Source organism: Lolium rigidum, chromosome 7 (genome assembly GCF_022539505.1).
Source record: "Lolium rigidum isolate FL_2022 chromosome 7, APGP_CSIRO_Lrig_0.1, whole genome shotgun sequence".
Taxonomy (NCBI): Eukaryota; Viridiplantae; Streptophyta; class Magnoliopsida; order Poales; family Poaceae; genus Lolium; species Lolium rigidum.
The window spans coordinates 52,646,327-52,671,888 of record NC_061514.1 but is presented as its reverse complement, the minus strand read 5'-3'; the positions used below and the strand labels follow the sequence as shown (position 1 = coordinate 52,671,888).

At 43.8% G+C, this 25,562-nt stretch overlaps 4 protein-coding genes across 4 annotated transcripts; 1 reads left to right on the top strand and 3 right to left on the bottom strand.

Annotated features, from left to right (window-relative positions):
* Positions 1-4,380: 4,380 nt before the first annotated feature.
* On the bottom strand, positions 4,381-7,406 carry LOC124677126 (CCR4-NOT transcription complex subunit 9-like). The gene is made up of 9 exons (XM_047213125.1): positions 7,213-7,406; positions 6,954-7,025; positions 6,641-6,730; positions 6,486-6,528; positions 6,242-6,348; positions 5,823-5,918; positions 5,074-5,264; positions 4,919-4,988; positions 4,381-4,792 (listed from the first exon to the last, which is right to left on the bottom strand). Exons 1-9 carry the CDS (start codon positions 7,393-7,395, stop codon positions 4,670-4,672), a joined length of 975 nt encoding a protein of 324 aa, XP_047069081.1. The 5' UTR covers positions 7,396-7,406; the 3' UTR covers positions 4,381-4,669.
* A 611-nt stretch (positions 7,407-8,017) lies between these two features.
* On the top strand, positions 8,018-10,042 carry LOC124673763 (40S ribosomal protein S11). Its single transcript, XM_047209804.1, has 6 exons — positions 8,018-8,106; positions 8,656-8,696; positions 8,805-8,905; positions 9,287-9,431; positions 9,525-9,614; positions 9,784-10,042. The coding sequence occupies exons 1-6, from the start codon at positions 8,095-8,097 to the stop codon at positions 9,872-9,874; spliced, it is 480 nt and encodes a 159-aa protein (XP_047065760.1). The 5' UTR covers positions 8,018-8,094; the 3' UTR covers positions 9,875-10,042.
* A 799-nt stretch (positions 10,043-10,841) lies between these two features.
* LOC124675607 (UDP-N-acetylglucosamine diphosphorylase 2-like) lies at positions 10,842-14,753 on the bottom strand. Its single transcript, XM_047211677.1, has 15 exons — positions 14,565-14,753; positions 14,084-14,138; positions 13,821-13,972; positions 13,683-13,722; positions 13,371-13,460; positions 13,180-13,292; positions 12,973-13,047; positions 12,741-12,780; positions 12,548-12,630; positions 12,395-12,472; positions 12,135-12,278; positions 11,980-12,047; positions 11,583-11,697; positions 11,325-11,481; positions 10,842-11,231 (listed from the first exon to the last, which is right to left on the bottom strand). The coding sequence occupies exons 1-15, from the start codon at positions 14,736-14,738 to the stop codon at positions 11,134-11,136; spliced, it is 1,482 nt and encodes a 493-aa protein (XP_047067633.1). The 5' UTR covers positions 14,739-14,753; the 3' UTR covers positions 10,842-11,133.
* Positions 14,754-20,479: 5,726 nt separating this feature from the next.
* Positions 20,480-23,622, bottom strand: LOC124675184. Its single transcript, XM_047211252.1, has 4 exons — positions 23,513-23,622; positions 23,313-23,417; positions 22,465-22,614; positions 20,480-21,936 (listed from the first exon to the last, which is right to left on the bottom strand). The coding sequence occupies exons 1-4, from the start codon at positions 23,615-23,617 to the stop codon at positions 20,917-20,919; spliced, it is 1,380 nt and encodes a 459-aa protein (XP_047067208.1). The 5' UTR covers positions 23,618-23,622; the 3' UTR covers positions 20,480-20,916.
* Between the last annotated feature and the right edge of the window lie 1,940 nt (positions 23,623-25,562).

The window sequence follows — 25,562 nt, the reverse complement described above, 5'->3', positions numbered from 1 at the left end:
GTCACAGTTTAGCTATAGCCAGAAGAGACACGCTACTCTACATCATTAGGTTGCTACTTGAGGTAATAGCGACATAATTAGCATAGCATTGGTCCAGATTAACTTGAATCTGTCCTAGGACATTTTTACCCATCATCATCATCAAGCATAGCTCTATTGAGTAGTGTTTGTCATCGTTTGTCTATAGGAAGTTTCAGTAGCAGCTAATTCCACCTTAGCCATCTATAACACCAAAGCTAGCTAGACAAGTAATTTATTTGTGTATCCTCAATAGAAGTACCAAAGAGCTAATCCTATTAGTAGAAAGTTGCACATGAGTTACTAAGTTAGAAAAAGCTAGCTAATAAAAACTCTAATTGGGCTCGTGGTGGGCCAAGGAGGTTCAAAACCAACAAACCAACATCTAACCTAAGCTTTAAACCTAGATTTAGGTCTGAGGGAAGCAAATCTGCTAGTTGGGGAATCACAAATCAAAAAGGCAAATCATTTGTCATAAATTGTAGTATCAAGGGACACATCGCAGAGAGATTGTAGAAACCCAAGGTTGTGTGCTATAGATGTGGAAAATAAGGACAGCCTGATTACCCGAACAAGTTTGCATGGAGTGGACAGACCATGAAGTGAAGGAGCACCAGCCAGAGGTGGAAACTATGGAGAGAGGAAGGCCATTTGGGAAGTTGAACCGTACCAGTTTGGAACAATTGAACAACTCTGATCAAGAGGTAAGAGCATCTCCACTCGTCCCCCCGACGAGGCCCCCGGCGAGCGTTTTTTCCATCCGGACGGCGTAATTCGGCCCAGTCGCGCCCCCGGTTCCTCGTTTTCGTCCGGATTTGGGCCTAAATCCATCCGGCGATCCCACGCACCCCTCGGCCCCCCGGGGAGCTCTCGGGGACTCCGGACGAGTGAAAAGCGGGGAAGGGCCCGATCTGTCGGTGACTCGACGCACGAACCCCACCGCCACGTCGCTCAAAATCTCCCCCAACCCCTCGTATCTCTCTCGCCGCCGGCACCACCCCGCCGGCTTGTTGCCCAGATTGCGCCGCCACTCCTTCCCCACCTGCCTATATTCCGCCGTGTTTGGACGACGGCCTATCCGTCGCTCTTCCGCCGGCCTCGTTTTCCGGCCTGCTTGCTCGTCGTCGCTCGCGGCTCGGGTTGCCTCGACCACGCCCGTCGGGTGTTCGTCCATTTGCCTCGCCGGCCATGGACTCGGACGAAGAGGAGGAGCAGATGTTCGTCGAGCTTATGCAAGAAGAGATGGCAGCAGCCGCCCAAGACGAGGAGCACATGATGATCCTTGGTTGCTTGGCAAGCATGTACGGCGGACTGGCAACTCGTCGGCGTGGTGGGTCGGCACGAGGTCGCCGGAAGTGCAAGCCGAGACATCGAATGGAGGGCTACTGCATGTTGTACGCCGACTACTTCGCCGACAATCCATTGCACGGTGAGAGTGTTTTCCGGCGTCGTTTCAGGATGAGCAGAAAGCTATTTCGGAAATTGTGTATGCCATCCGCCACTTTGATCCCTACTTCGGATGCAAGGCGGATTGCACCTGGTTTGGTTGGATTTTCGTCACTGCAGAAGTGCACAGTGGCTATGAGGAGCTCCCGGTGATACTGCAGATGACTATCTTCGCATGGCGGAGTCCACCGCCCTTGATTGTTTCTACCGGTTCTGCAGGGCCGTCATAGCAGTGTTCGGGGACTATTACTTGAGATCACCCACTTGTCGAAGACACTCGGAGGATCCTTGCAACAAATGAAGCTAGAGGTTTTCCAGGGATGCTTGGAAGCATTGACTGCATGCATTGGCAATGGAAGAACTGTCCGTTTGCGTGGCGGGGAATGTACAAGGGTCACAAAAAGGCTGCACTGTGATACTTGAAGCGAGTGGCTACCCATGATCTTTGGATTTGGCACTCTTTCTTTGGTATGCCTGGATCCAACAATGACATCAACGTCCTAAACTGCTCCCCGGTCTTTTCCAAGCTTGTTGAGGGTCATGCTCCCCGGTGGACTATGTGATCAATGGTCGGCACTACAACAAAGGATACTACCTTGCAGACGGTATCTATCCAAAGTGGGCAACATTTGTGAAGACGATCTCCAACCCTAGCACCCCCAAACTTTGCGAGTTTGTCAAGAAACAAGAAGCTTGCCGAAAAGACGTCGAGCGAGCATTTGGTGTCCTACGACAGAGATTTGTCGTCGTCCGGTTCCCGCTATGACTTGGTCCAAAGATCAGATGTGGGAGGTGATGAACTGCTGTGTGTGCCTACACAACATGATTATTGAAGATGAGCGAAAGCATCCGGTTCCTCCGGCTGAGCAAGAAGCACCATATGAGAGAGAGGTCCTCTTGCACGGCCTAATCACCGAGTGCCTCCATCATGGGCCGCCTTCATTGCTATGCGCCGGGAGATTCGAGACTCTACAATGCACCAGCTGCTGCAAGATGATCCGGTGGAGCACATATGGAGGCTCCGAGGCAACGCCAACGCCGACGCCAACTAGTCTGTCTTAATTTGTTTGAAAAATTGTGAAATTGTGTGCTTCATTTGTTTCAGCACTTGTTAAACATTGTACTGTTATCGCCGAATTTGTTTCAGCAATTCTCGTCCTCTTGTTTGCCGAACTTGTTAAATTTTATGTTGAATTTGTTTGAAATATGTCAAATGGTCGAGGTTGGGGGTTTCCTGCCGGGGGGACGGCTGGAACTTCGGCGCTCCCCACGCCAAATCTTCATCCAATCCGGACGAAAATTTCGCCGGATTTGGACGTGGGGAGCGCCAACGAGTGGGGATGCTCTAATAGGTACGACTTAGCATCCTTACCCATCCCATCAAAGTAGTATTTTATATTGGAACAACTATTCATTCATTGCACAACAATTCATAGATCAATATAGGAGATGCTTTGCGTTCGAAAACCCTATGACCATATTATTAGCAGAAAGGACGTACGAGTAACACACATTAAGAGAGCAGGTCATTACGATCTGTAATTGCGGGTATTACGTGGATCTATATGTGATACCTATAGAAGATATAGCGGTCATCCTAGGGATCGATGGACTGGTTGTCAAATCATGGAGCCCAGATTAAATACGGTGAGAAAATGATATCAATCAGAAACTTTGATGGAGGAAGAATAGTATACCAAGGAGATAAGTATACTCAGATGGAGGTTGATTTCTAATTAAACTAACTGAAGGAGGCTAATATCGAGGAAGTACCTGTTTAAAAGGAATTTAAGGATGTATTTCTGAAAGAATTGCCACCAGATAGAGAAATTGAGTTTACCATTGACTTGATAATGTAACAACCAAACAAATACCCATTACCTAGAATCCAACATTTGTTTGATCAAGTTAAGGGAGATGGAGTTTTCTCCAAGATTGATCCGAGGTTAGGTTACTACAAAATCAAGATCAAGGAAGAAGATATTCCAAAAACAGTTTTTGTGTCCATATATGAGCATTATGAGTTCTCGGTAGTAACATTTGGATTGACAAATGCACCAACAATCTTCGTGAACTTGATGTACAAGATTTTCATGCGCTATTTGGAGAAGCTTGTGATAGTATTCATATATGATATTCTGATATATTTCAAGGACAAAGTTGAACATGCAAATCATTTGAAGATAGTTTTGCATATCCTAAGGTGTGAATTGCAATAATCTAAACCCTGAATCAGTTTTGGAGTGGAAAGCACCCAAGAAAGCAAAGGAAATTATAAGTTTCTTAGGTATGGATGGGTACTATCGGAGATTCATGAAGAATTTTCCAAGATCATGATCCAAAACCGTGTAGTTTCCAAATCATGCATGTAGGATTGTGGATGACATGTAATTCCAGTCCTACATTTTTTTTCCTATTCTCACTTCTGAAAACCCTATGAATCAAAGGATCATTAATTGGATTGTAGAATTCCTCTATTTTTTCGTATGGAACCTAAACAAAAGGAAAGAAGATTCCTCCATCTTTCCTATGCCTGGCTTAGGATGACAACAAGGGCACCAGATGACCAGACCATGAGCTCTCTCTAATGGATTGGTGGCGCCAAGCAAGACACGACACGGCCACATCGCTTCGCAAAGGCCTCGCTTCTGCCACCCTATTCATCACTTGGATGACCTGGAAGCACAGAAACACTTTGAGGGAGCTATACAAGTCCCAACACATAACATCAAGGAAGATATCAGAAACACAAAGAACGTTTTCTCGGAAAAAATTTCTTCATTTTCGAGCTGTAACACTTTGCAAAAGCTTTCAACATAAAAACTGAGCCAAACGAGGGTCTTTCTTCTAAAAACTGCTTGGGAGTGCCTCACATAATATGCGCTCTTCCAATTCAGGAAGACAATGTGTTCACAGTTTCAGTTTAGACGATGAACTTCGATAGCAACAGGCCAACATCAGTCCTGGTGCAAGACCAGATGAAAGTAGCAACTTGCTTTGCATGTGTTCACAGTATTACACGATAAGCAAACCAGCTTAACTGCTAAAGATGCTACGACACAGCACAACACAACATTTCCTTTTCTTGGAAGGTTGAGACTACACGATACAACCTTCTTCTAGACATCCGAGGGAAGATATCTTCCCCTGCTTGCAATTCACAAGAGAATGTATTATTGTTGTACACTACAGCACCTAAACTGGATTATATCCCCATCATGTGATCCAGGCCTGGCTGGGGAGGACCTCCCATGCCAGGTCCTCCCATGCCACCCACTGTCACATTATGCAGCAGTTGTTGGAGCCAGCGCCTTGTCGCGGGGTCATCCTTTATTTGAGATAAATAAGTGCAGTTAGTATCTGATCCTTAACTTCGATTTTTATACACATCAATTCATTTGCGATGAATGAAGTCATGACCGGTAATGACAGATAGGTTGATAGCATGACTCACCCTAAGAGAGATATTGAATGTCCCGTCTTTCAGCATGTCTGGGAGGCAATTGTGCAGTGCAACACAGGCCCTGCGGGTAAATGGGGAGGATGAAAATTAGCACATGGGGAGATATATGTAAATTCATTCTGTAACATACGAATGAAAGCACAAACCTGGGATTATCTGACAGCCTGAGGTAGCATCGGATAATGTGCTTGAGCAACCTTGTGGAAGGCTGATCAGCAAGTGATATTACCATGTTTCCTAAAACGCTGCCCACAGCGTAGAAACGCTCAGCGGTAGCACAGACGTAACGCAGTCCAATATCATCCAGCAGAATCTTTTGGACAATGAAGGTAGCGACCTGTTTACACATTGAACTAATTATAGCAAAAATTGTAATCCCAGCCTCAACTTTGAACTCAACCAAAACAAAAACTTAAGCCCCCTCAAAGCTCATATGCAATTACTGTAGGTTATTACTAATACATGAAAGATGTAAAAAACGATGGCATATTTACATTTGAACAAAGTTATATATATATCTTCCAGTTCAAGTACTAACTAATCAAAGTAAGGCACTGAAACTAGAAGCAATGTCAGTTCCTGAATTGCCAAAGCCAAACATCCTTTGAGGTTTCTCACATATACACATTTTAGGTTTATAAACCGCAATTTCATTTTAAGTTCTTATCAGGGAGAAGCCCCGTGTGGCAGAAGAAGGTTGTAATGGTAATCAGTGGCCTACTTTACAACCCAGACCTGGCAAACCAGTGAACTGATAGTAAATTTGCTTCAACACGAACTTCAGACAGCAAGATATTTTTTTCGAAAAGAAGAAGCAATTTGATCTTTGCTAGAGCTAAACAGAAAAGAAATATTGTGATAATTTAAATGAGGATTGAGATGGCTGGCTACATACGGTTTTTGACAGCTCACTGCCCATCTCCATGGTACGCAAGCACAGAGGAATTATTTCAGTTTGCAGCAGAAAACCGATAACTTCAGTATCATCAACCTGCATGCATCAGAGGTAAAGAAGCTTCATTAACATTTACAAAATTAGTTTGTGTAAAGACATGCAAGTTTATTCCAAACACAGCATGAGAACATTGCTTGTTTATCAGCTACAGAATTGATTATCTCTTTGTTAAACACAAAGTAACAAGGATGTATCCCTTGTGACCATATTAGATTCATCATTCATGCCAGGGGATTGGAATAACAACATGGATCATCCTTGGTGGTTTATTACAGAATTAGGGAAAGGATCATGTTTGGCAGAGTTGGATGCATTATATAAGAATTGATGATTCATGTAAGCTTGCTGAAATAAACTACCTTAACAAGAGCACCGATGACACCCAAGCTGGTAAGTCGCAAGTACTCAAAGGGTCGTGTCTTGCTGAATGTATTCAAGAACGGGTACAAGAACAGTGGCACATGAGCTGAAAGGAACAAATGGAGGACAGAAAGGGGAAAGTGAATAGCTGAAAGAAACAGTAGAGCTAAATAGCTCTTCTCGTATCATACTGCTGGGTTTTAGGTATATGTGAGACACAGTAAAAATGGATGTACTAGTTACCGTGTAAGAAAGGGATTCTGGTATCAGGGTGCGATGCAACACACTGCAATTATCGTAAAATAAACATATAAGTAATTGGAGAATCGAGATATGTAATGGATCTGGTATAGCAAACTTGAAGCAATTTCGTGAATGTAGTTTCCCCCGGACTGTACCTGAAGAAGTGCAAGTGCGTTGCAGACTCGGTTTGATGCACCTGGCGACAAAGTTGGGGGTGAAAGTGCAGGGTAGATTGACACAATTTCCTGCGAGTGAATACACCAAGTGAGGAAGGCAGGCTTAACCTTTGACAAATTGCATTCGGAACAGCAAGTGCCGACTTGAAAAACAAACGGTGACTGATCTCAACAGTTTGACAACATAAACAGAGCATAAGGTAAGAAATCAGGGCCAAAAGCTCCCAGTAATTCTACTTCAATGTCCAAGCATGCACATCCTAAAGATAGGGGACATATGAATCATGCATACCTGAAGCAGGGCAGCGATTGTGCCAAAGGAGTGCCACAGAAGAGGGGCCAGGTCTTGAAATATCTCCCGTTTCTGAAATGAGTACAGTACATCAAGTTAGATTCTCACCAACCGAACACGCAAGTCCTGCAGTTGCTCTGTTCATCATCCTAATGTAAAACAAACAAAGCCGCGATCCCTCCCAGAGATAAAAGAAAAACCCCACACAATCCCTCCTCGAGAGGAAGGGCTCGAACCCTAGAAGAAAGCAGGGGCGGACCTTAGACAGCTCGAGGAGGGCGTTCTCGCGCAGGTCGCGGTCGCAGAGGTCGAGCACCAGCTGCTCCGCCGACGCCAACTTCCTGTCATTGGGTTCCTGCGCGCCGCCGATCGGCGAGGGGGACGGCGGCGAGGCCCCCGCGAAGGAGGGCGGCACGGGGAGGGAGGGCTGCAGGTTCGCCATCACGCCGCCACCTGCAACGGAACCAGCGCGAGGCCATCACGAATTTCCTCAACAACAACAAAACAAAACCAGGCGCGGATCGCGCGCAGCGGCGCAAGCGGCGCGCGCGTCCGTCCGCGCCGCCGGTTGCCGCAAGCACAGGCCGGATCAGGGAAAATGTACAGGCAGCGGAGGTTTGGAGATTACCGAACGAATCAACTCAGTGGAGTGGAGTTCCGGATAGATCTGCACCCACACACTGCTCCGCGGAACCCTAGCGCTTGGAGAGGGGCGGAGGGGGCGGAGGCAACCGGAAACCACCGGAGCTCGCCGCGCCGCGCCGGAGATCACCGGAGCTCGCCGCGACGCGGTGGGGAAAGGGCAAGGGCAGGGCGAAGGAAGAAATCTGCCGAGTTATGTTTCCGTTTCTGGTCGGAGCGAGCATTAATTAGGATCGAACGGCCCACGGCTAATCCAGCATCAACGGCGTGATCTAGCTGGGCCCATCCAACATGGGCCTCCAACATGGGCCGGGCCGAGGAGACGGGCTGAAAGCCCAGAAAGACGGAGGGCATTCCGCAGCGTCGCCCCGTCGTTATAAGAAGGCACCCTAGGGTTTGCGCCCCGCCGCCACATCCTCCAAGAAGCCTCAGCGCCCTCTGCTCCCGCACCTCCCCGAGCGCCGCCGCCACCTCGCCGCTCGAAGCCCGCAGCGCAGCCATGGCGGAGCAGGTAAAGGCTCCTTCCCGTCTAGTGCTCTACCTCGGTGCTTCCGTTCGCATGCTCGCGCCTTGTACTTGGATGGTTGGATTTGTGCTGCACAATCGCGCTTCTGACCGTGTATACTTAGATCTGTTCGTGGAGATGTTTGTGTGTTCGCCGCAAATCGTTTGGCTGCATGTAGTTCTTCTTAGTTTCTGCGGTGAGAAATATCTGAGGAGGGTTTGATGTTTGTGGGTGAGATAGCGTTCTACTTCAGTTCTCACTTTTGTCTGCAAATGATTCATTGCTTCTCCGTAGCCATTAGCTGCTTAGTGAGTGACGTTTTTAACGGACAGCCTTGAACTGTGATGTTACACTGGTATATATGCGATCTTGATTTGCCCATGTACCCTGTTCATATGAAATCAACACTAATCGTGCCTTTAGTGATACTTTCTGGCTAATTCTTGCGGTTCATTAGCCCAAGATTTATTCCTCTACTTGCATGTATCAGTCCAAACGAATGATTAGATGTTGGTCGTCTTGTTTTAATGGTTTACATCCATTCTTGTTGTGCAGACCGAGAAGTCTTTCCTCAAGCAGCCCAAGGTTTTCCTCAGGTGAGGAATTTATTCATTTCATTATCTTGTTAGTGTTTAGCATTGCTCAAGTCTTTTCTTGATCAAATGTTAATAATATACTTAACAATGCCTTTCTGTTTGATATAGCACAAAGAAGGCTGACAAGGCTAAGAGGCCTGGCAAGGCTGGCAACCGTTTCTGGAAGAGTGTTGGCCTTGGCTTCAAGACCCCAAGGGAAGCCATTGAGGGTAAATAATAGGCCACCACCCGTTCTTGTTTAGCTGTTTCTATACTTGCAAGTAGCTTCTGTTATCTTGATGCTGGAAGCATGCTCCACCATACAATGTTTCTTGGTTGAACTAGCTGTGATCTGTTACACAAAGCATTTTAATTGGTTAGTATCAAATTGTTGTTGATATGAACCCAACATTTGTAGTCAGTGTCTCATGGGCAAATTTCCTTTTATGACGTGGAAAACTATGGAGCCATTGGTTTCACTTTCTAGTTTTTCTGTAAAATTGTTTCTAAATGTCTAGGAGTAATTCAGTAGGCTTGAATGATTAATAAGATGAGTTGTACATTATCTTGTCTACTCATTGGACAATCTATTAAATTGTATTCCCTTGCAGGCACATACATCGACAAAAAGTGCCCATTCACGGGTACTGTTGCCATCAGGGGCAGGATCATAGCTGGAACATGCCACAGCGCCAAGATGAACAGGACCATCATTGTCCGCAGGAACTACCTCCACTTTGTCAAGAAGTACCAGAGGCAAGTAAAAGGATTAGGGTTTCCTGAAACAACATATTTTTTTCTCCTTCTGAGTTGCATTTCTAACTCAGATAACAATTGCACTCTTTGCAGGTATGAGAAGAGGCACTCAAACATCCCTGCTCACATCTCCCCATGCTTCCGTATCAAGGAAGGCGACCATGTCATCATCGGCCAGTGCAGGTAACTACTCACTACTATCTAGACTTCGTCCTGGTTGGTCTGTAATGCTTGAAACACTGAGTTTCACGGCCAACTGTTGCTGTGATCTCCAATTCTTTGTTCTTCACCTATTGATTACTGCAGACCATGATTTTCTTATGTTGCTGAACTATTTGTTCTGTCTTTACAGGCCTCTGTCCAAGACCGTCAGATTCAACGTCCTGAAGGTCATTCCAGCTGGAACCACTGGTGGTGGGAAGAAGGCTTTCATCGCTGCCTAAGCTTAGACTCTGATTCATGAGTAGTTCATAGTCAGAAGTTTTTCGCACTTAAAAAGACCTACCAGGCTGGTGTTTTGGTATTTGATTCCATATTTTCTGTCAGACTGAAGTCTCTCGTCATATGAACGTGTTTGTGGAATCTATCTATCATTAAGAGTTTTGCTTAAATTGTACCATGTGTTGTGTTCTTGTTGATTCTGGTGAATTTGTTTCCCTGCTGGCTTGATATGCTTGCTCAAATTGACTGTTGCTTCAGCTATCAGCGGCATGTCTCAATACTTCCATCAGTGTTTGTATCTCATTTGCAACACAGTACATGACTACTCCCTCTGTGTCTCACTTTGTTTCAGAGATGGATTTAGTTGACACACTTTCGTTTTAGTTGTAGTTGACACATTTTAATTTTTGTTATAGATACATCAATATTTAGAAAAGGTGGAGACAGTTAGCTTAGAATGAAGCAGTTCATGTCCTATCGAAATTGATTTCGCTGTCCAACTATCCAAACATACACGAAATGAACTTCGTTTCCAAATGGTCGTTTTCTCGCAAATTCATTGTTCCAGAATTGATCACTGAAATAACTACGGGTAGATCGTCTCATTCAATAGCACTGTTTACCTTCTTCCTTTGTGAGCAATGCCCAGTTCCCTCCGTCTTCCAGTATTTGTTTGATGGTTCTCTATGCTTTCTTTCGACTGGAAAGGTAAGCCATTCTCAGTGCTCTTATTTCATTGAATGAACTATACACCCACACAATCGCGAATAAATTAAGTCAGCAACTTTGTACTTCTACTCTTATTTTTTCGAATTCATGTTTAAATCATGCATATCTCGGAAACTGATGCTTCCAATCTTCTTCGGGATGCACGTGAACAAGTGGGCACTGGTTTTCTCCATTCCCTCCAGCCTCGAGTGCCATCGTGAGGAGGAGACTATGGTTTTGCGTCCTTTTTCTTCAACTAAAGACAACTTCAAATAATTTTGTAGTGAAAGACAAAAGTCTCATCAATCAAGGCATGTTTAAATGCCTTTGAAGAAGCAAAGAAATCATCTACATGGTTACAAGTGCTTCAGAACCTGGGCCAAATACTCACAAAATACACAATAGGCCAGTATCCGAAACTCAAATGCTATGTCTCAAGAGCTCAACCCCATCCACCCAACCTCTGCTTCATCCATTTGCAATTGTTGTGGACAACTGCTTCTACCCTTTGCAAGAGTAGGGCAACTGCTGCTGTTGCCATGAACCAATGCACCTAGAATGAGATCTCACTAGGTGCGTGGAATGTTCGCCCACGGCAGATCGCCTCAAGGTTTTCGCCGGCATACGAACTGAGTGGAGAAACCTCGACGCCTAAGGAAAAGTGATCATGAGAGATGACCCAGAATGTACTTATTTCAAATGTTCAAGTACTGATTTCTTGCAAGTTTCTGGGTAAGCTATTACCTGTCATATACAAGGGTACTGAATGGGTCAGAAAGCCGCCAGCAGCAACTACCCATCTGCTGTGGAGCCGGAGCAGCATCAGTTTGGCGGTATCAGGGGTGTCATAAGCTGCGCCGTTTGCATTCTTCACTGGCGCAAATTCCTCCTCGCGTGACACCTGAATGTAAAGAGATGCACCAGTGAGTATCTCCAGCATTTGAACAGGAAAAGGAGATGGAACATAATATGCTATATCAGGATAGGTAACAGAAGTCGGACCTCGAAAAGTGTCGTGGACGGGGAGTAACTGAATGCATCGAATATGTATTGTTCAAGCTTCAGGCCCATTGTACACCCATGAATGGAAGGTATCTTCTTCTCTGCAAGATGGTACCTGGACACCAAGTTTGTAAACGTCAAGTGCGAGAACAGAACATAAATTTTCTGGAGCATGCCATTTGCCAGGTAACTTTACTTCCATGACATGCCTAGCAGACCCTTAAATAACAAAGCCTAGCATAGGTGTAATTCTCACTCTCCCAAGAGGTGAAAAGAGTAGAGAAGCAGCAAATAGGCAACAAAAGTATCCACCAAACTCGCTAAGTTTGGAAGAATTGGCAAACATTCAATGAATTCATAATGTTTCAGAATTTAAATTGGATAGAGAAACACTCACACACTGTCCTTTTCAAGGCTGTTTGCCACTTGATTCAAAAAGTCCAAAGCGAACATATGCAAGCATACCTGCAAAGAAACAATGGAATATGAAGTTTTCATGCGTCAGAGTGTTTGAAGGAAGGAGGGAGCGGCAAGCGAAGGATAGAAACGTACATTGCTCCAACAATAACGAAGGCGTCCTGTTGATTGATTGATTTCAGTAGCCATAGCCGCATCCATTTCACTATACTCGACCACGGAGAGAGGTCCACCACGACCTCGTTGAACAAACACTCCAACATTCTCTTGTGGATAAGCCTGTTCAGAATACGACTAACTATCAGCAGGTTGCACAGTATGGTAAATGGTAAGGCATCAAGTGATGAACCATGAGAATTTATTCTTGCGACCTCTTGTGAAATATTTGACTTTACCTTCCTAACAACCTTTGCAGCAGAAGATACACCCTTATCTATAAAGTACCCTAGGAATGTAGGATCAGCAACACGAACCTGCGTATAAGATATCGATTAGCGAATGAGGCCGTGCAGAAAAGTCAGTTGACATCTCAATGTGTCTTTCCTCACCAATGCGTTATCAACACCGTAGCAATCTACATATTTTACACCCCGTGCAGACATATCTTCAAGCAACTTCTTAGACTTCAGGGCTGTCAGATGTTACAGTTGTAAAAAAATAAGCATCAGAAATGATCATGTATTTAATAAAATAGAACTACCGCACGAGACATAACAATTATTCCAGATTTATGGGGATTACCGGAATAAAGTCCTCCATTTCCATCAGGAGCCTTTGCAACCTAGTTTCAGCAGAGCATGTATCATTTAGAATTGCAACATATGCACTATCAAAGTAGATTTGCAGGCATAACAATTTGCATTTAAAGATATCACACCATGAGTAACTTAGAAATCAAGTTGCAATAAACCACAATTCTGCCTCCAATTAATACATGATCAGATGAATGAATCATAAAGTTAAGAGATGGTACCCTGTATGGTGTCTCCATGATAAATCTGCCATCGTCAGAAACACATGGTAGAGTGCCTTGTTGGAAAAAGGTCACCTGTGAAGAAAATGTTCGAATTTCAAGCCAAATTGTTAAAGATAACTCTTACTATTGAATTGGAGATTATGCACTTATTATTTAATTCCCATGAATATTTAATGCCGCAGAAAATATTGTACTTGTTCTTACCTGTTCAGCCTCTAAGCCAAAATATTTACGGCTTTCAAAGAATTTGCGTGTGACATCATGGGTGAAGGGGCTGGTCATTATATACCAGTGGATCGGTAAAATATTGCCAGGAGCTGCAAATATTTTCAAATTAAGGGTAAGGACGTGAAGCAAAAAATAAGATCTAGAAGCTTGGGATCAAAAGACATTACTATCACTAGATTGAGCAGCCAACTTTTGAATACACAAAATGCGTTCCGCCTGGAGTTGGAAAAGTGATTTTCCAGATGGAAGTCCAATATCTGAAGGGTGAAAATGAGGTGTCAGAAACAAACAATGATACATATAATGTAAGATGAAATTATCAGCAAAGTGCAATTCCAACTAGTAGGGATGAAGAAAGATGCATATAGTAGTACTCTCTGTTTTTTGTGGCATACGTTTATACCTTAAAGAAGAGAGCATACCAGTGCACATATGCAGTCAAGTAGTAAGATAAAAGAATTCAGGTGGAATCAACTTACTGAAACATCCCTTAGGATCGGAGATACCAAGCCGAGTCCCCTGCGCACAAAATGAGAAGAAATTAGATCATAAGAAAAATGTTTCCCAATGCGTTGCACAGATAACAGGATTGGGAGGATTCAATCTCATCATATTACCTGACCACCAGCCAATAGGACAACGGCCAGCTTCCCCTCTGAAATGGCTCTCAGCCCCTTCTTCCACCACCGTTCTTTGTCCTCTGAAGACCTATCCTCCACCCTGGAGACACTGGATTCCGGCACGGGCTCGACAGCGGGCGCCAGAAAGCCTGTGCTTAGCAAGTTCACCACATTAACTAAGACTGCCAATCAAAGATACACATGGCATAGTGTTCCTCACTGGAATGAATGATGGATTATTCAACTGAAAGACCTCTGACCTTGCGATCCGAGAGAGCGTCGAATGATCCGATCAATTCTTGAAAGATCCAGACTCTGCGATATAGTAGTATGCACAGCTCCATCAGACAGTATATTCAGTAACAGACAAAACGGTAAACAAACGCTGCAAATTTGGATTGTGGCGTGAGCCGAGGATCCAAGGCAACTTATCCAACTGGATACAATGAAGTGATGGAGATTTACACCTCCCATTCTCCACAAATCTTAGCAGCATTCGCAACTCAGAAACAAACAAAAAAACTCCAGCTGACAACCGAATCAGCAAGCAGAATTCCAACTTAAAACAGAGTTATCTGTCTCATAATCCCGACGCGGAAACAGATATGCAGAAAGAAAAAGAAAGAAACTCGAATCAAAACCTTTGCCGACAATTCCAACGCGCAATGCAAGACCAAATCTTTACCCCGCCCGACTACGAGCGAAATCGAACAACCGAAACCGCGGCGACATTGGGCTCACCTCGATGTCCCGGACGAGGAGGTCCCGGTCCTCGGGCGAGAGCTCGTCCCAGAGCGCGAAGGCGCCCTCCTGGCCGTAGTCCTTCATCCTCTCCAGCAGCGCCTGCGGCGGCGCCGCGCCCCACCTCCCGACCGGTCCCATCGGAGCCGCCGACCCGACCATCATCTCCTTCATCTCGCCGCGCGCGGCAACACAAGAAGCAGAAGGCAGACGGCGGTGGCGAGGCGAGGGAGATTACTAGATTAGCAGAGAATTATCGGCTAGAGATCAAGAGGGGATCCGTGATTGGGCAATGATACGCTGTGGCCAGCCAGCTCGGAATGTTCTCGGGTCGCGTCGCCGGTGGGGGGCGTGGGCCGCCGCGCGAGGTTATATACCACGGGCGCAGTGCATCGCAGCTGTGCAGTGTAGATGTCGCTCCTCGATCCTCACTGGATTTTGGATTGGAGCAGGTTGCGTAGATACAAGGGAAACACGTGCCATGGCGGCGACGCCATTTGGTTGTTACGATAACCATGTTTAAGTGACAGACACACCTGTGTATGCTTGTTATCATTTGGTTAACCTTTTTTTCTATGTGCTATTTGTTCAACAGCAAATTATAAGATATAGGGTGTGGCTAGTTCTTTACTGAAAATTAACTTAGTTCTCAGTGAGATAATTACAATTTTAGTTGCAACTCATGTTGCAATTTATGAATAGAATGAACCATGAAGCAAATATAACAGTTCGGAGTATTTTAAAAATTGCATCTCCACTTTTCAGTTGCAACCGGAAAAACTCGGTTCAAATTTAACTTGCAATTTATATGTACGAATCACGATGTAATCAGACAATGTAGAACTTGACTAAGCACTACCTTAGCTAGCTGAGAACTAGCAAACCCGCTATAATAGAACCGCAACTTGGTTAAAATTAACAACAAGCTGGTCAAGCAAACATGATTATCATTACCAACCGGGGACTTGATCATCAAGCCAAATAAATCTATACTATGTTCGGTGCAAATTGTTGTTCACTACAGTCTTTGCCGCTTGTTCCATTTTGGGGTTGGTCATGCATGTGATTTTTAGTATTCTTTCCTTTTCATAATTAACATAGCTTTGTTTATATAATAAAATATATTTAGATACACTTTTATCTAGATAAAGCAGTGTCAGTTAATTTGAAATGTAGGTAGTAGTACATTGTTTCTAGCACCTGGGAAATAAGCCTAGCTATACAGTACATGTGTTCTTGCCATATGAGAAATGGTCTCTGTACAAGAGTGGCTAGTGCGTCCAGCTTCAAATTCATTCATGACGTACCACCAGCACCAGACCTACCTCTGGCAGTTGATAAAGTGTTACACTTGCTTTGCATTCATGCTGTCATGGGCCACAGTGAATTAATTGGCATGCATATCAATGCATACGAAGAACAGGGAAACATGTTGCAGTATTGCAATCTCAGATACTACAACAGTACTGTATAGTTTTTTTTTTTTTTAAAACGGAGGCAAAAACTTTGCCTCATCCATTAATTAAGAAGAGGGTGCCCAGTTTTTAGGAGAAAACCGGGCAAAAACCAACAACAACATTGCCAAGACTACACAAAACTCACGCCCACACTCACAACGAAGCCTAACAAAGATCCAAACAACACGGCTACACCCACACTAGTCAACATAGAGGACTACAAGATGACACGAAGCGCCGACAAAGGCATGCCATGATATTGGGGGCACCCATCAATCAACTGCAGAGCATGGTAGGTAGCAGCAGGGATTTGGTTACCGGGCGGGATTTCTGGTTACCGGGCGGGAACCGGACTTCCCGACCCCCCTCGGGAAACCGGTATACCGGCCAAAAAATCCCGAATTTTTTGACTTTTTCTGAAATTTTTGAATTTTAACAAAATTCCTCCGTAAATTGTCTGTCGAGGAATTTGAATTCAAATTTTGATTTTCGAATTCGTCCGGTAACCGGTCGGGATTTTCCGGTTACCGCGGTAACCGGCAATCCCGACCCCCCTCGGGATTTTTTTTCATTCGGGACCCAAAACCTTGGGTAGCAGTCAAGGTAGCGAGAAAATCGCAAACCTCTCGAGCGACGACACCTCCAGGCCCCGTCGCCAGCAAATCTGACTTAGCAGCCCCATCACTAAAAGGAACCACATGCTTCACTTCCTCGACGGAAGGAGGCATAACCTCATCACTGCCCAACAGTATTGTATAGTTGAGTACATTATCTGGTTAGCGGGGTAGGGCACCTTATCTTAAGCTTCTGAATGATAATTAATTAACAAGACATATATCTCCAAAATATAATTTCACAAGAAGTTCATAGTCACTTCTTATAGCGAGTGAGGTTTAAAGCTCAGGCTACCCATGATTCTTTTTTTAACCATCAAAAATAATATTTTCAAGTTCCAAAAAATTTCAACCAAAATTCTAGATATAGAAAATTACGCGCTCTATCAACTTGAAAACTCTTAATGCGAAATATCCCGTATTTTAGGCTGCACAAAAATGGCGGCATCAAAAGTAGTGAACAATTGAAATATTTAATCCTCCGAATTTTGTCAGATGTTATCATTTTTTTGTTGAGAAACACAGTATAAACGCATACGCTCACATACACGCGCATACACTCACCCCTATGAAGGCACACACGCACACCCTACCCCTATGAGCATCACCGGAAGACTGAGCTAGCGGATTGGATCTGACGAAGTCACCATATGCGTCTTCATTGTCGACGGGAACGTCGCCTCCCACTGAATGAATATTTCTCCTTTATGAGACACACAGATGTCAAACCTGGGGTTTGATCTCTGGTGGGCTGGGGTACAACCACCCACCTAACCACCCAACCTCAGGTTTGTTCTCTGATTTTATCATTTCTGTTAAGCCCATCAAATAAGTCATTCCGGGTTGACATATTGTGTGTTGATAGGGTACATCAATATCTACATCTAGAAATTTCTTCCATGTTTTCTTTGAAACTCTGTGTTTTTTCCAATTTTTAGAAAAAACCAAGCTCCATGTAGCTCGAGTTCTAAAGTGTTTTTTTCGCTTCTTGTGATAATAGTATTTCCATATGATCCCAGTGGCAATTTCTTTGCTCCGTGAGCGTTTTCACTAGTCTAGTTGGTGCATAATTAAAACTCAATATAAACACCGCATAATTAATTAAATCGGTTGGATTAATGGATGCAACTAGAGAAAACTGACAGGACAGACGGATCACCGACAGGACAACCTGATGGATCGAACAAAGGCTTGAATTCCAAGTTAGGTTGTCTTTCTGCCCAAAGAAAGGTGCCACCATGATTTTCTATCTCTGGTTGCAGGATCCGCTACCAATAGGCAGCCTAGCTTTTACAGCCTTCTCTCTCTAGATCTTTTTTGCTCTCTCTCTCTCTCTAGATTCTTTTTCTGTCACTACCTGCATGTACATATGATGCGGCATTTTTCTTGGGCGTGCACCTCACTCAAGAGATGGGTAGCATTAGCAAGCAGACCAAATCCAAAATGCATGATGTGAAAATTTGAACCGTTTATATATATCATCAACCAACAGTTTGGTGATGCGTCGCTCGATGGGAGAAGATGACCATGCATCGCAATCACATCGACGTCTGGAAAAGGTGTATTTCCAATTTTGGTTTCTGTCGAGTGGACGGTAGGAGTAGATGCAACCGCATGCACCAACCGGCCGGGCTGTAGTGCGAGTGCGGTGCAGAAATGAATGGTAAGATGATCAGGCACCTGACACGGGCCGCACGGTGGTCAGGCTGGAAAACAAAAGGTTAAATTGGCATGATAAGTTGCCCTGCAAGCACGCAAGCATTGGCACATGAAGTCCTTCACCTTTGGAATCCCTTCGAAAAAATCAGAGGAATTGATAATAACTAACTATGTTTTCTCTTACTAGTTTCAAAGTGGTGCATGTGTCGAAGGGTTTCTACTTCAAAAATAGAAATCTCCAAATGGACAGGAAATGAGGTTTTGGCGAAATCCCCCTTAACGCCCTTGACGTTCAGAGAAGAAGAACAATAGACAATAATTGATAAAACTGTCAGCTACATGACGAGATGCCCAAAAAATACTACATCTGTTTTGATAAATAAAACGTATAAATTTAGTCAAAAAGCTTACTAAGTTTGACTAAATATATAGGAAAAAATATGTTACTATGGTGAATCTATTAATATTGATTTGGTATCATTAATGTTTATATTTTCTCTATGACAATCGGTCAAGCTTAAAGATCGTTGGTTGTTTTACGTCTTATTCATTAGAATAGATGGAGAAGAAAGTATTTAGCACTAACTAGCTAGACACAAATTAAAGAATCAATCATAATAGCACAAATTTGATGGATTCCTATTCCATTGTGTGCAAATCATCTTTTCTCTAACAGTGTGCAACGAATCTGAAGAAAAGATTCCAATGAGTTATCAACCATAGTTGGTGCTGGTTTCTTTTAGTAATGGACTGGGGAAACACCAAATGCGTCGGCCTTATCAACGATAGTAGGTGTTGGTTTCTTTTCGCTGCTACGGCCAGCATCTGCTTTAGCACTATTCATCATCATCAAATTATGTTCACAGGTCTCAAGTCGTTGTCATGCAAGCTAATTAGCTAACCCTCTAGCTGCAACGGAACCTGACATCCGAACTAGAAACACTCACGTACTCTTCGCAATTAAGCTGATGGTTTTTGGAAAGGAATGAATGGATGTGTAGATGGGCATTAAGCCTTTAACCAAAACAAGCTGAATTTGCTTAGATAGGTAGATCAATATGCAAAATATTGCTAGACTTTTCAATTTTAACTTTACCAAAGATTTTTTTTATCATTTTGACACCTCTACGCCCACATGAATTTTGAGGAGAGCCGGAAACTGGCTTTCCTGGATATCTCTGCAATTGCCTGGAGGTGACCAGTACATTTTCTTGCCTCAAAGTTGTGAACTGGGGACAATTATGCACATTACAAGTTTCTCATACCAAGGAAAATATTTCCTCACAGAACAAAAGTCAAAAAAAGTCATGTCGTCAGTGTACTAAAAAGTCAGGAAAATATTTTCTACCAGCAAAGAAAATAATAAGAAACTCACGACGCAATATGGACAGCTCAACTACAGCAAAGCACGCAAATAACAAAGAAATGCCTAGTTGATGGCAAAATCCCATGGGTTTGGAGGCACCACACAGGCAATGTACTGCAAGTCTATAACATATCCAAGCGAAGAATATGCTTGCTACCTGAAAAAAAAAGGAAAAAAAAAGGAATATGCTTTCTTAGTGCTGTTGATTAGCACATTACTATTCTTTTCAAAGGTGCATCTCATCATGAGATAGCATGGATACCAGGATCATAGAGTGTTAGGCTCGGATTCTCTAACCTATTATAGGAGCTGCAGCTTGAGTGGGCAACTAGCAATCATACACTAATTTTTAACATGCATACCCCCATTTGGAAGCCTTGTCAGCATTGTTTGCACTATCTGTTAACTTATAAGCAGATAAGGCACACTTGAGTACCTGTATAGATGATAAAAGTGCCAGTAGACAGTTCTGCATTATCACAAGATCATCTCCCAATTAAAGATTGACAAGTGATGAAGATCGGATCAGATTTAATTTGCATGGAAAAACTTTGACCTCTAGCCTCAGTCACAGTGCAAGGTAGTGTTTGTGTCTGTGTGGACCTCTCAACTTCTTTTGATGTCTGATTACTGGTCCTGGAATAGTTCAGAGGACCACAGGCACAGATTAGACCATTGATCTGTACTTCCATGGCATCCAATGCATCGCCATCCCAACAACTGTTGCAAGCAAGTTCGATTATTACCCAACCACAGTGTACATGGCAAAACAAAATACAAGGTGCTACTGCCAGCCACACTGATGTACTTCAAGAATCAATGAAGAGAGTGGTACATCACAACAACATTTGACACTCCATCAAAAGAGAGATTCGACCAGGGATAGTAAAACAGAAGCTAAATTCAGGCAGAACTTAGTCCAGTTCAGATCAAATGTCTTACATGCAGACAGAGTGAACCCCAGCCACGAAAATAAAAGGGGGTGCCACAATGCTGCCGGCATCGCTATCTGCTAACCACACGATGAACGGAGTTATTGGTCAGCTTACTACCCAAAAGGTCTATCAAGTCTAGCATATGATGATATGGATCGATCCATTACTAGTCACAACAAGGTACAATCTTTCTTACAACATGCATCCTTGTCGAGGTACCTAACGGTGACGAGCACTAAGATAAGAAGCCTACCTATGACCCAAACTAAGGACTTTTTATTATTTGCATTTCAGCAGTTGCCGCATATACCTCGGTGGAGTTCATTGGGGAGGGAACCAACCACTGCTGTAGAGATTATCTGATTGCCTAGGCATTGGCAGCCTGACATGGTCTACTTGCGCATGGTTCTTCCCATCATAAGTGGAAGAAGAACAATTCGACGCTGCCCCTTTGTTCAAGTTCTGTGGTGGAATCAAGTAGTTTGCGACGGCTAGATTGTTGTCAAGAACAGGGATCTCACCTGTAAGAGTCTTGAATGCAAACTCAAGGCATGGATCCCCTCTGGTCAAGTCGGGTGGTGGAATGAAGTAGTTTGCATCAGCTAGATTGTTGTCAGGAACAGGGATATCACCTGTAAGAGTCTTGAATGCAAACTCAAGGCATGGATCTGACAAGATACCTCGCAGCAGCGACGATAAGGAGGAACCAGGCATATCATCAGCTGTTTCAAAGAGCCCAGTCTGTCGTGGTGGAACATGTAACTCAGAAGGCGCATTTTGGTATCTAACATCTGTTATAGAGCATGCAACAGATGTTCCTGGTATCTGTTCATGAGCTGAAGGATACTTATCTCCAGGATGTTCAGAAGCACTTGCGATATGTGCTCCATCTTTCTTCCAAGGAGGTAAAGAGGGTATAGTCTTTGATTTAGGATTTTTGACCAGCTTTGTTGGTTTTAACTGATCGGCAATATCTGTCTGTGTGCTGACAGGCGAATCTCTGAGCACATTACTGGCTTCCTGGTTGTGTTTCAATTCCTGGTTGACTTTAAGTGCAGTTAAACGAGGCGACGCTCGAAGAGGTGTAGAAACCTGTTTCGCAGGTTTAGTTCGTTGTTTCTTTCCCTTGGATTTTGGCCCCACATTTGCCTTTTCTCTCCCAGTTGATTCATGCTTCAGAGACTGATTGTTCACGCTTGCCTTCTGAAGCTCCAACTCGGTTAGCCTCCCTAGGGAGACACCCTCGTGTTCTGATAATGGCATGTTTCCAGAATTCTCTCTACTCTTTGGATTCGACTCACGAGCACTATCCATTTGTATGTTATCTGAAGTTCCTTCTGCCTGTATATTTCAAAATAGAGGTTATAAGATGTTGCACTAATAACTAAATAGAAAAGACAAACACAGGTAACAAACAAAGATCCTTGGAATTCACTCATCTGCAGTATAACAGAAATCTGAGGGCATCGGCAGTTCAATGACAACTACAATGCTGATGCTAAAGGTCAGCATAGGAAAATTTAACCATCCCCAACTTCGTACCAAAATTTCTTCGGCATTTTAATATTTCCGTGCCCCTTCTCTCTTATATTTTAAAATACCATAATTTCAATGGGTGTGTTGCATTTTAGTCGCAATTTCTTATGTGCATCAGGAAACCATCCATTTACTGGTGTACTTCAGCAAACGAAATACTTTTGCATTATCTTAGAACTAATTTTATACTACCTGAAATACTTTTTATGTCACATTGTTATTACTTCACCAATGAATAATTAGCTGACACAAGATCTTTGAGCTGGGTGGGTGGCGCGGTAGGAACATTTAGACATGGGTCAAATAAGAAATGTCACATTATAAAGAACATACATGATGAGATCGGTTCTCTGAAATCTGCAGGTCTTCAACTTTTCTCTTGTTTGGTGTCTCAGCAGAATTACTGGCATCTTGAGACTCGAGATGACGGTAAACATCTTTCAGAGATCGAAATTCATAACTATTGGTAGGATCAATGTAGAACTGTAGAGATCAAATGATTAGATCAGTGACAAATACAAAACAGAGATTAAATAGAAAATGAACAAAAGGATGCCAATGTCATATAAATTGACCATACCATCTTGTGGCTAAGTAAGAGCACAAACACTATTGTAAGAAAACAAATCAAGAGTAAAGAAGAAGTTACTTTCAGTTAATTTCTATTTACCTAGAACTCATTCCCTAAGTACTCATTAAGGCATGTTATCATGAATTCATTCAATTAAACAGGCATGTTAATGTGAATTCATTCAGTCAAAAGGCACTATCTATATAAGGTTCAAAGTAACATCTTTCCATTTGTTGTTCATCTGCATACCATGACAAGACCAAGGCTCGATGATTTTTTGTCCAAAGTTGAATAAAGAATCCAGGTTTCGCTGCATTGCTCATATAGTACACAGCTGGGCAAATAACAATGCCACTGAAACCCTGGATCACCGACGTATACCACTAAATTAAATTGACCAGTGTGTTACTAGTGAAAAAGGAAAGACACTAAAAAGAACTGTACAAATCCTAATGCATGTGGGGAGTTAGACACTTGTTCTTTGTTCAATCTCGAAGAAAATTTGGACATCAAAATAGTTCATATCAACTTGATGCGTGAATATATTGCCCATTATCTAAGGCATGGGTTAAAAAAGAATCTCAATTTGACCAAGGGAACTACAGTTTACCATGTCCCTCCTGGCCCTAGCTCCAGCTCGAACCTTTCTGGGCCTGTACTCTTTGGACCAACCATCAGGCAGCCCGTCTTCGGCAGGCTCATTCTTGCTACCAGCCTAGCAGGTAGGTAAGAAATAGGAATTAAGCAAGCTTGACAAATAGCACTGAATAGTTATACAAACGAAAAGGGAAGATTGTGAAGTCCACATACCATGATTCCGTTTGGGTAGTGCAATCCAGAAGGTCCTCTTTGGCTAAAACATCCTAAATCATGCAAGGAATATGATAAGCATCTAAATGAAACACATAGACACATGGAGCTTCTTGTGAAGGAAATGTTTTTGTTACTAGCAATCAAGCAATCAGTGTACTTCACTGAAGTAACAAGAGACACTGCCTGAAGTGCTCTGCCAGGAAAGCTTGATGGCACAACAAAGGCTATGGGAGCGCAGCACTACATAAAAGGCACTTGCAGAATATGAGCTGAATTAGGTCAGATCCACTCCTGATTCCTCAAATTCAGCTATTAATAGAAGTGTTAACTCTAGCCCCTTCACAAACGGATCTAGCCACACAAACTCCCAATTTAGCAGTTGAAAAAAGTACCGTTAACCAGGAGGGCTAATATTCAGAAGGATGCTGATTGCAGTGGTGTGTGGACTACTGGACTGCACGTGCCCCCAGTCTTGTTGCTCATTGTTCGAGGGGGAAAAGTGTTGCTGCTTATGCTGTTTTTTTGCTGCTCATACTGTTGCTACTGACTGTTAACACTTTAATACTTATGCTTAACAAATAATCTCTTTGTTTAACCTTAAAAAAAATAGAAAATCGCAGTGGATATATCTCACCAAAAACCCAACCTAGGAACTTGGTAGGGTGATTGTTAGCTGAAGGATCTCTCCAACAGAAATCTCCGAGTACTAATTAGTAATCATCAACAAAAAAAAAAGGAAGCGAAGCGAAGAACTGTGCGTGCAATACTTGTTCTTGTTTTTCGCATACGAAAATCTGGCGTTTCCATGGATTCCTTAGCCAGAAGACCAAACGAGTTTAGAGGGACTGAGCCCTGGAACTAGTCTGCTGGATTCCGTGAACAAAGTCACATACATGCAGCCAGGGACTGCATGCACCAAGAGTATGTACTGCATGTATATCTTTCGCGGAGTTTCAGAAATCCAGATCCAGAACCTCGCACAGACAGATTATCACCAAACTAAGCAGCACGGGAGGCGAATCGCATGCGAACTCGAAGAACATTTTCTTGGCAGACAAAGCGAAAGCAGTAAGCCCCCACGAAGCAGTAACCCCACACTAGATAAATTTGGTCGGGGAAGGGGAAAAAAGAAGTATTTCGCACCAACTAATCTGAGATATACTAGTATAATCTGCACACAGGCCAGCAAAAACTAAAAATAAAAGGACTGCGCGCGCCAAGAAACGGTCAGGTGGAGCAGGAACTTACCCAGTCAGTTACCGCCCAGCCGCCGCGGCCATGGAGCTCGTCGCCGCCGAATGGGTGGGATTGGAAGAGGAGGAGACCTGCCCGGGAAGGAGGCGCACGCGAGGGCGAGGACGAGGAGGTGGCTGGCTCCGGTAGGGGACGACCACGAGCACTAGTACTAGGGGGCGCAGTCGGAGGAGGGCAGCGAAAGCGGCAAGGCTCCCTTTCTTTTTTCTTTTGCTCCGTCGTCCTCGTGATCCCGTCATGCGTCGACTGTGACAGTGTCGTCCGTCGAGGTAATTATGTCATGTCCTCCATGGGGCCACCAGTGGGCAGACGTTTCCCGTCGCTCCGCCTCCAGGCTCCAGCCCTCCACAAACTGCACGTGCCATCTCAAAAAAACAATTTCATTTGCATGCGACTCCAAACTCACTCATGGCGCCTCAAATTTTTTTTTTTTGCACTCTAGAAAATCCCGGTGGTACTTCATTGACAAAACACGTGGCAGAAAAGAAAGATAAAAAAGCAATCAAGTCCTCGGTGCCTCTACCACAGGTCGTCATCGTCCTCAAGGCGTCGTCGTTGAGAAACAAGGGAAGGTTGCTCAGTGCTCTCTTCCGGCGAAGAACCGGACACCTCCAAGCCACTGGGGATGAACCACTTAGCGGCGAAGGAGCGCCGAGCTCCAGCAGCAGAAGCGGTAAAAGGCCTCCTCGTCGGAGGTTGAAAAAAGAGGGTGCCATGCCGACCGAAGATCGGCGAGGACACAACTCGTGTGGTTGAGCTCAAAATCGTCGCACCACCGTAGCAAAGGCCAACA

Bases quoted from the DNA above. Each gene is read 5' to 3' on its own strand.
- LOC124677126 (XM_047213125.1), bottom strand. From the start codon at position 7,395: ATGGCGAACCTGCAGCCCTCCCTCCCCGTGCCGCCCTCCTTCGCGGGG. The intron at 5,265-5,822 runs GTATGTAGCCAG...ATGTGTAAACAG, and splicing joins GCAGTGAGCTGTCAAAAACC to GTCGCTACCTTCATTGTCCA. The intron at 4,793-4,918 runs GTGAGTCATGCT...TCTCAAATAAAG, and splicing joins CATTCAATATCTCTCTTAGG to GATGACCCCGCGACAAGGCG.
- LOC124675607 (XM_047211677.1), bottom strand. From the start codon at position 14,738: ATGAAGGAGATGATGGTCGGGTCGGCGGCTCCGATGGGACCGGTCGGG. The intron at 12,631-12,740 runs GTAATCCCCATA...AACATCTGACAG, and splicing joins AAATGGAGGACTTTATTCCG to CCCTGAAGTCTAAGAAGTTG. The intron at 12,279-12,394 runs GTAAAGTCAAAT...TATTCTGAACAG, and splicing joins CTGCAAAGGTTGTTAGGAAG to GCTTATCCACAAGAGAATGT.
- LOC124675184 (XM_047211252.1), bottom strand. From the start codon at position 23,617: ATGTGTCTATGTGTTTCATTTAGATGCTTATCATATTCCTTGCATGAT. The intron at 23,418-23,512 runs GTATGTGGACTT...CCTACCTGCTAG, and splicing joins ACTACCCAAACGGAATCATG to GCTGGTAGCAAGAATGAGCC. The intron at 22,615-23,312 runs GTAAACTGTAGT...TGATCTCTACAG, and splicing joins CTAGGGCCAGGAGGGACATG to TTCTACATTGATCCTACCAA.
- LOC124673763 (XM_047209804.1), top strand. The intron at 9,432-9,524 runs GCAAGTAAAAGG...CACTCTTTGCAG, and splicing joins TTTGTCAAGAAGTACCAGAG to GTATGAGAAGAGGCACTCAA. The intron at 9,615-9,783 runs GTAACTACTCAC...CTGTCTTTACAG, and splicing joins GTCATCATCGGCCAGTGCAG to GCCTCTGTCCAAGACCGTCA.